We start from the raw sequence: 8,497 nt of genomic DNA, 5'->3' as shown, positions 1-8,497 counted from the left end.
CAACGACTACGGTTTCCACGCCTGCCTTAACGGTGGGATACCTCGATACGCGTGCTTTGAAGAGAAATGCCCGTACGAGATCGACTACCGTGTGGCCGTGGAATCGTCGCCGCAGTTTACACTTTATTTCTGCAACCGTGAGCCTTATGCCTTCAGTTTCCTTGAGTGACAGCATGGGAGCCCGAGAGCCGAAGCGGAACTACCACGTTTGTAGTGGTCATTTTATCAAGAGCCAAAGTTATTCAACCACCCAACAGCCCAAGCTACAAACCATCCCGCCTCACTTCCCATTTTACAACGTGCGTGAAATAAAAGCTGGCACAGATAGTTAAAAAATTTGGCAGTGTTAACTTCAGCCCGCGCTTTTTATTGTTTAAGTATACTTGGCGGAGGACCTAAAAAATCGTGTAATGCCTTGTGAAGAAACCAGAAAAACTCGCGACCGTTGCCTCAAATAGGGGTGCTTCAGACTGAGTCCTCCACCACAGACGTATTTCGGACACAGTGGCAGCAGTTAGAAAGTGGAGAGGCGCGGAGCATGGAAGTGGAAAATTAAGCATCAAAATCATGCACTTTTCTACCTAACGACGACAATGGCTGAACGAGAAGCTTTCTTTGTTCGAAATTGAATGGGAAAAGGTGAAACTCAAAGACGCTTCGATCAAAAGACCAAACTCCGTGCTGGGCAAATTCAAAGCTCAATTATTCAAAGTTTAAATACGGAAGGCAACCACGGAAACCCACAGGAGAAATCTGCGATAAACCATCGTCGTTGTTACCCGGAAGAGTGCTAACTTTTCAAGTGTAGGTGGCAGCTTGTAAAACTCGACCGCAGTATTCAGTTGTGAAACTGAGGGCAGGTTTTTGGCGCCCTCCTGTATCTTGCCCTTCAGCCACGGTTGGTCATGAATTTGGGCACGGTTGGTCATGAATTCAGCCACGGTTGGTTCAGCCCGGTTGGTCATGAACCTGGATGCGTATGGGAGTGTTAGGGGCCGTGCGGGTTCGTGGCGGGGGGAATATGAGAAGCTGGGATTTGTTGGTGGAGCGGGTGAGACCAGCTTTTGAGGCTGTAGCAGCTCCTTCTGAGAGTGTGTTCTCTATGGGTGCATCGCTACCCCGTTGGGCCCAGATTGTGATGTCGTACACACACATGATGTTTCTAAGCGAGGGAATGTTGTTGAGATCAAGTGCAAGGGAAAAAGGGCTATGTTGAAGAGTAGCGGGGAGTATCGGCTCCTTGTGGGGTTCCGAAGTTCGGCATGGTGACTTAATTGTCTGAGTTACTTGTGCCTAGGCGGAGGGACGCGGTGCGATTCGGGACGAAGTTTGGGATATAGGTGTACGTTATGCTGCCAATATTGAGTGTGCTGATGTTGTGTAGGATGGCCTCATCTTTTATGTGATCGAAGGCTTTGTGCAGATCTTTCGCTAGAATGGCGGCGTTGTCTTTGGCAGGGGTGTTGTGTATTACATCATACTGAATTTGAATTGGGGCGTCTTGATTGTTAGGCCTGGTCTGAAACCAATGATGTTAGGTGGCAAGAGAGAGGCAGTTTCGAGATGGAGTGTGATACGTGTGTGGATGATGTGCTCGAGAAGTTTTCCGAGACATGAAATAAGGGATATTGGTCGTAAGTTGGGAATGTCCAGGGCTTGGCCAGGTTGAGGTATAAGCGTTTTGTCTGAATACTTTCTTTTCGCCGGGAGCGTGCCTGATGTCCAGTGTGAGTTGAAAATTTCAATGAGATAGTCGAGTGAGCAATCGTCGAGGTGTAGTAATATTTCATTTTTTATACAATCAAGACCCCTTGATGTGTGTCGGCGAAGCTGAAGTAGTGCAGCTTGAATTTCCTCTCGAGTTATGGCGGCATTCAGGATGGAGATAGGGGAGCGTGTGTATGGGGGGGGGGGGGGGAGGGTTGTGAGGCATAGGAGGAGCTGGGGTATGTATGTGCTTTTGAGGCTTCGGAATATGTCTTCCTGGGATATATTGAGATGATGCAGGAGCTGTGTAATGCGAGTGTTGTAGTGCATGGGGGTCTTGGTCGGGTTGATTAGGTGACGTAGGAGGGCCTAGGTGCCAACGTTACTAGATACTTTTCCAGTTGTCAAACTCCGCCCGGACCGCCCCACAAATGACCCCGCTCCGTTTACTGCCGCCAGGGGCGCTCGCGCCACGGTCGGCCCGATCGAGCGGGTCGGCGCGCAGCTGAACAGGCAACGTTCCCCTGCAGTTCAGCGCAGTTGCGGATGCTGTTCATAGGTTCTGTATGCTTTTTCGGATAAAATTTTCCTTCTATTTGAGGCACGTTGCCTCCTATTTTCCAGAAAACCGGAAAAGGCCGACTGGGCGGCTAGTATTGCTCGCGAACTTTCGATAAAGAAAGCAGCGCGTATCGCGAGCGTGCGTCAGCACGTTGGTTCGAAACAGCTAGATTATTTTCGCACACCATCACTCGCAGGCGTGGTTGCTTGTGGCAGTTGGTGCAACAAGTTGCTTCTTGAAAGCGCGAACTACCGGCGAGTACAAGAGAAAGACGACGACGACTCAAAGCGCTCGCACTTACCTTTGCTGCAGCCCGGCTCCTAGCTTAGCAGCGAACGCCGAGGAAATGTATGTACGCCCTGACAAACATTTATTTTACGCACAAGCATGAGTGCTTCACACATTCAAAGAACAAAAGTAACGCACTAGCACACACTTAAAAACACAAACAACGCACCTGCATGAGTACTTCACACATTCAGAGAACACAAACAACCTTATCCGGCTGCTGCGTGATTACTCACAGAAGGCGGGCCTTTTTGTTCGCTATTGCCACTTTTTGGCTGCTTCCCAGACGGCGGTTCACATCCCGCGAGAAGAAACGGGTGGTGACGAAAAAGTTCAACAGTGGGCACGTGAATGCTGCATTGTGCTGGTCACAGCCAAGTCGAGAAAGGTGGTGCTTCTCCAACTCTTCCAACTCTTTCCAAAATATGTCCCCGCAGAGATCTTCCTTGTCCAGACAAGCTGAAACTACTTTGTTGACTATTTTAAAAAACGTCAACATCTTCTGCGTTGGATGCTTTAAACTGCCTTGCTTGAAGCTCCTGTAGTCGGTTAAGTAGCTGTCAGAAGCAAGCACAGGTGTGGCGGAGCTGATGTCTTCTATGCAGAGATGGCATGATGCATGCTTGGTGAACTTGCGTATGACATAGCCACACAGGTAGTACACAACGCTGTCCTCTACCTCACCCTTGAAATAGGCGTGGTCGCTTGGCCCTTGCTCAGATGTGTCAGCAGAAGCAGTTGTGATTTCCATCATTTTGGCTTCCACTATGTCATGCAGGCGGACTTTCTCTTCTTGGTGGTCGTCCTTCGTTATCTTAAGTGTGTCAGTTACACTAACGAGCACAGAACAGGGTGTGCCTTGCACACTGCCACGCAAAGCTGTCTTTATCGGTGTGTAGAGGCTGAGGAGGCGGAATATCTGACTGAAGTTGACAACAGTCGGATGAGACTCGTCACCTCCAAATGACCGCGCCAGTCCGAAGTGTCGCTGAAAAAGACATGCCTTTGAACTGCACTGAAATGTGCTAACAAAATGCACCAAGCAAAAACAAGAACAGCATGCTTACCTCCAAAGGGTCCTGATTTAACTTTGCGGTAAGGACATAGTTGGCACCTTGAGCCAGCAAAAATGCAATGACGTCTATGGTGGACAGCAAAGTCACTCGTAAAGACTCTGTTGTTTGCTGTGATGCAAAAAGCTTCAGATTCTTTTTGACTGCATTTCGCTCTGTCGTGTTGAGCATTTCCAGGAAGTCTTTTAGGAGCTGAAAATATTAGTGTCATGATGTTAACATGCTGAACAAAGTGAGTGCTCAAGAACGTACTAGGCTCAATCGCAATGAAAAGGGGTCCAGGGTGTGGGCTCCATTCGGTGTGGAGATTAATGAAAACAAACAACGCGTAACGAGTAACTCACAGACTATAGCAGTCAAAATACCTGGGTGGAAAGCCTGACACCCTTCTGAAGGTTATCAGGTGCAACATGGGCTCGCGTAGGTTTTGGCACGACTCTTAGGTGTTTGTCCTTTTCTGTTTCGAACAGTGTAACATAGTGACCAAAGTTGATCTTATGATCACCTGCCTGGAAGTAAAAAAGTGAGCGATTAAAATCTAACTCCAAACATTTGCGCCTTTTTTCTTACCAATCCATAAGTATGTTTCTTCAGATGATTTCTGATGCACTTGATTATGTGCGGCACATCACAAATGAAATAAATCCTCTGTGAAGGTTCGCAAGGATGCTCGATGTGATGGCACGTCGAGTCCAGCTTGCCCGATATACCGAGCTGGGTCCACATTGAGCGGTTGTTCCCGGCTCCATCACTTATTATAGGAAGCACAGAGGCGTTGCTTTTGTGCAGTTCAAGCACAGCCCTCAGCACGAGTTCCGAAAGCACCTTCCCAGGGGCTGCTCCTTTTGTCGCAAAGCTTGCTATGGGCTGCACCCAGTCCTCAAACAGCGGCACAAACATGAGGACTAGGCCATGATCAGCAAGCTGATCAGTGGCTGTGGATGTTACGTCACCATAGTCGACGAAGCCGTCCATTTTGCACGACGCCTTGTTGAATGCAACCGACTGCTTTAGTTTGATCTCGTCCAGAAGCAGAACGCCGCTCCTTCTGATGTGACTCTTACCCTGGAAGTGCGCCTTAATTGTACTTAGCGCAACTTCATTGTACCCGTATTTGCATGGGATGCCACTGATTATTTGACGCAAGTGGGCTTTAGTGGGAAGGGGCAACAGCTGCATGTCTGATATTAAGGTGTAAGCTTTTGGGCTGGAAATTTGCAACAACAGGCATGTCATCACCCATTCGTCGTCATAACGCCTTCCGTTTTTCATTTTTGTCTTTGCTGCCATTACAGCCGTTTTGAAAGCCAGTTGCTGCTTTGCAGGGAGAACATGAAGCACACTTTCGATTTTAGCTTCAGTCACGTTACAAAGTTGCTTTTTCATAGAAGCCAGCTCTTTGCTTAGCCTCTCTCTCTTGAGCGTGGCTCGGATCACTTTACGACGCAGCGTTTTAATGCACTTACTCTTGGGTCTGGGTTTGCGCACTTGGCAGTTCTTCGTGCGCATCAAAAGCAGTCTACCCAACGTTTTGCATTCTGTGCAGGTGGCATCCAAGCTCAGTGTGGTGCATGTTTTGCGTTGCCAAGTCTCACCATCTTTACTTGCTACCGACGAAGACGATATTTGTGGGTAAAGCTTGGCAGGAAAGCCCTGACATGGCTTTAGCTTTTCCACATAGGTCAGCAAGCATGTTAGGTCACTTAATGACTTAACCTCCAGGGGCGAGCATTCTGTGTAGGCAGTTCGTGGTACAAGCCGCCCATTCACACTGACTGACAGAGAAAGGTCGTTTGACAACGTCACTGCCTTGCCGACTCGGGGGACTGCGTTTTCTACCTCGAGTTTGTAGAGCACGACAATAGAACCAACGAGTTCAGTCGACCAGCCTTGCAGCCGCCGTCCCTCTTGCGCCATTGTCGATAGCTCCTCGAACAAGGACTGGGTGCTATTGAGTGCGACGCTGCCTGCCACAGAGCCGTCTCTCTCCCCATAGTCGAAGGTGTTCGGCGCTGTGTTTTCTTCTTCGGCGTCGTCCTGAACATTCCGACGCTTCGGTTGGAGAGGTGACCTCACAGCAGGAGCTTTGTGTTTCCGCAAAGGCTTCGAAAGATATTTCGGGCAGTTTGAAAACAAGCGGGGTACGGCATCATCTTTGAGGCTCCACTTGTCTCGCGGTATGACGACGACGTCACCGCGGATGTTGTGCACGAAGTTTTTCACAATGTCTGCTTCCTGAAAGTGGAGGTCGCACACAGCACAAGAGCTCGTGAGCTCCCTGTCGCTCCTTGGGATTGCGTGTTGCCATTCTTGAAGCCTCGAAGTCTCGCTAGGCGGTTTGAAAAAGTGTCTCTTCTCAGCTGCGCTCTTCGCAGAGTCGTAGCCGCTTTTGCAGCCGGTCACAAAGCAACGGGGCATTGCTTCTCACTACACAGTCACAGCAGTCATCAACATTTTACGTCTATACACGGAAAACCAAAGCAAACGCGCATAACAACAACTCAAGCAGAACGACGCGGTCGCTTTCTGCGCTTGCAGGGCCGGCTCCGTCGCGGTTTCACCTCTCACCGAACCGGGCAAATCGTGTCGCGCGCGCCCCCACGCGGCGCTCAATAGAAAGGTGTCACGCGCCGCGGCGGAGTTTGACAACTGAAAAAAAGTCTAGTAACGTTGCTAGGTGCGACACATACTATGCTTATGTTTCCGCCGTCGCTTGTTAATACTGGTATAAGCTTCCCATAGGTGCAGCATTTTGCAGTGCACGTAAGGGGCTGGGGTGTTTGGATCGACAATTCTTTCGTGTTGTTCTTTGGTCTTTATGAGGCTACTAACCAATTCTTTGAGGGCGGTTTTAGAGGTGTCTTAGCGGGGATGGGAGAACTTGGCTTTGTGCTCGAAAAGCTTTCCAGTCAGTTATGGTGTTATGAATTGTAGCCTCATGCCCCGATGTGCGAAGGCTAGTACTGAGCTCACTAATGAACACCACCGAGGGTATGGAGGGTCGGTTGCCATGTGGCCGGGCTAGGACGATGAGAGGAAGCCAGGTCAGTAGTGAGAAATATCCTGAATCGGCGAATTTCTCCAGCACCGCAAACAACCGTGCGTTTGGAGGTGTGAGTGCGGGGTAAGGTGCGGTAAGGTGCGAGGCCTGCCTGTCGCCGTGTACTAGCGCGTCTCCGCTGCTGTCTGTGGTGTCGCTTTACCGATGATGAGTTCTACTGCCAAAAAAGGGAAAGTAGTGCCTTTTCAAGACAGGCTCGCCAGTTTGAATGCCGTCTCCGCCGGCGAAAAAATAGAACGTTGCCGTCCGGTACGGTACGTCAGTTAGCACCCTCTCAACCATTCTGAGTGCGGAAAAGAGCAGCAAGTTTATGAAAAGGCACCCTTCGGCATACGTTCGGTACCTGAAACCCATTAAGGTGCCGAGAACTGTCAAAAGGCCGAAGTGATACTTCAGTTACGTTTTTTGATACGGAGGTAAGTGACCTCGCTTCTTTGGAGCGCTGCATACTGTCCACGTTCGTGCGAAAGCAGCCGACGCAAATCCCAGTTCTTCACTGTGAACTAAATCCTTCACTACACATCATGCTAAATGCTACACATCACCTTCACTGATGTGTAGCATTTGGGCTTCGAGTCGGCTTCATTCACGCATGCCCTAACGCGAAACCTGCATGTAACTAAAAATTGCGAGTTTTTTGGAAACTTCGTTATATCCAGGTTTACCTGTATTACTTCGACCCTTATTCACACCGTACGTCTCTCTGGGACCCGGCAATGAACTCATTATTGACTGCAGCTGCTTATACACAACTTTCAGGAAAACTTTGGGATTAATGTTGATGAGTATTATTGGTCTGCATCCACTACGTTTTTCGGTATAGAGACTGTGCGCGATTTCTTAGATTGCGGTGGCAAGATGTCTTGTTTGTGGGACACGCAAGAAAACCCTGAAAAAAAAAAAACCCAATCTCCTTTAGTCGTTTAATGAAAAGTGGCCGGGCAACTGCTTGCTCCGATGCGGATATCACCGAAAGATGATATTCGTCCACCGTCCCTGCCACGTAACTCTTTTTTCCGCTCGGCGCTCCCAACCGTCACGCTCTCCTTCTCTCCTTTTGTTCCTCCAGCCTCCGCACTGTTCGGGCACCATCTGTTGGGACAGCACAGATTTTTTCTTTATACTTTGTTTCTTGTCCTTCCTGCAAAAGCACGAGCGAGTGTATGTACTTTGTACTTTTTGTGCTTGCTTTCATATCTCACGTGGTGGATCCTTTTTTCGCCATTTTTAGCGCGTCGTTTGTCAAGAATATAGCTCCTCTTGGGCCACTTAAACACGATAAGTCTGTCTGTCTGTCTGTCTGTCTGTCTGTCTGTCTGTCTGTCTGTCTGTCTGTCTGTCTGTCTGTCTGTCTGTCCTCTGATTCAGCGTTCCGGCCAAAGTTGAAACAATTCGCCAAAACGGAGTACATAATAAACGCCCGGATGTCATCACCTACGCAACCCTTTCGCATCTACGTGAAAAGGGAAAAAGGTTGCCTCCTGCATGCCTTCAATCTTTCGTGGGGGACTGGGCGTCTAGATCCAAAGTGGAAACACGCTCGCCTTGTCCCAATCCTGAAGACAGGTAAAGGTCTCACCGCCATCGAGTCCTACCGACCTATAGCGCTCCTGAATTGTGTTGGGAAACTGATGGAAAAGGTGGTGCTGTTCCGGTTGGACTAGAATTTGACCATCCGAGATATATACCAGGCACAGCTTTCTGTTTTCCGCAAGGGTTGTAGCAGCTTCGACAACTTCATCGCCATTGCAAATAGCATAAGACAAGCAAATTCTCGGTGGTCCATTACTGTTGCCGTGTTCCTCG

General features: G+C 49.1%; 2 protein-coding genes across 2 annotated transcripts; both read right to left on the bottom strand.

The window, feature by feature from the left end:
- Positions 1-2,789: 2,789 nt before the first annotated feature.
- LOC144180470 (uncharacterized) lies at positions 2,790-3,809 on the bottom strand. The gene is made up of 2 exons (XM_077708811.1): positions 3,625-3,809; positions 2,790-3,545 (listed from the first exon to the last, which is right to left on the bottom strand). The coding sequence occupies exons 1-2, from the start codon at positions 3,799-3,801 to the stop codon at positions 2,790-2,792; spliced, it is 933 nt and encodes a 310-aa protein (XP_077564937.1). The 5' UTR covers positions 3,802-3,809.
- Positions 3,810-3,986: 177 nt separating this feature from the next.
- LOC144179904 (uncharacterized) lies at positions 3,987-6,048 on the bottom strand. Its single transcript, XM_077708327.1, has 2 exons — positions 4,201-6,048; positions 3,987-4,139 (listed from the first exon to the last, which is right to left on the bottom strand). The coding sequence occupies exons 1-2, from the start codon at positions 6,046-6,048 to the stop codon at positions 3,987-3,989; spliced, it is 2,001 nt and encodes a 666-aa protein (XP_077564453.1).
- Between the last annotated feature and the right edge of the window lie 2,449 nt (positions 6,049-8,497).

The sequence above is a fragment of the Haemaphysalis longicornis genome, unplaced genomic scaffold, assembly GCF_048455015.1.
Source record: "Haemaphysalis longicornis isolate Haplotype H1 unplaced genomic scaffold, Haemaphysalis longicornis Haplotype H1 scaffold_4, whole genome shotgun sequence".
NCBI lineage: Eukaryota > Metazoa > Arthropoda > Arachnida > Ixodida > Ixodidae > Haemaphysalis > Haemaphysalis longicornis.
This window is presented reverse-complemented; position numbering and strand designations above follow the sequence as displayed.

Excerpts from the sequence above, each read along its gene's own strand:
- LOC144180470 (XM_077708811.1), bottom strand. The coding sequence starts at position 3,801 with ATGCTCAACACGACAGAGCGAAATGCAGTCAAAAAGAATCTGAAGCTT. Across the intron at positions 3,546-3,624 it reads TAAATCAGGACCCTTTGGAG|CGACACTTCGGACTGGCGCG; the intron begins GTAAGCATGCTG and ends TGTCTTTTTCAG.
- LOC144179904 (XM_077708327.1), bottom strand. The coding sequence starts at position 6,048 with ATGCCCCGTTGCTTTGTGACCGGCTGCAAAAGCGGCTACGACTCTGCG. Across the intron at positions 4,140-4,200 it reads AGAAACATACTTATGGATTG|GCAGGTGATCATAAGATCAA; the intron begins GTAAGAAAAAAG and ends TTTTACTTCCAG.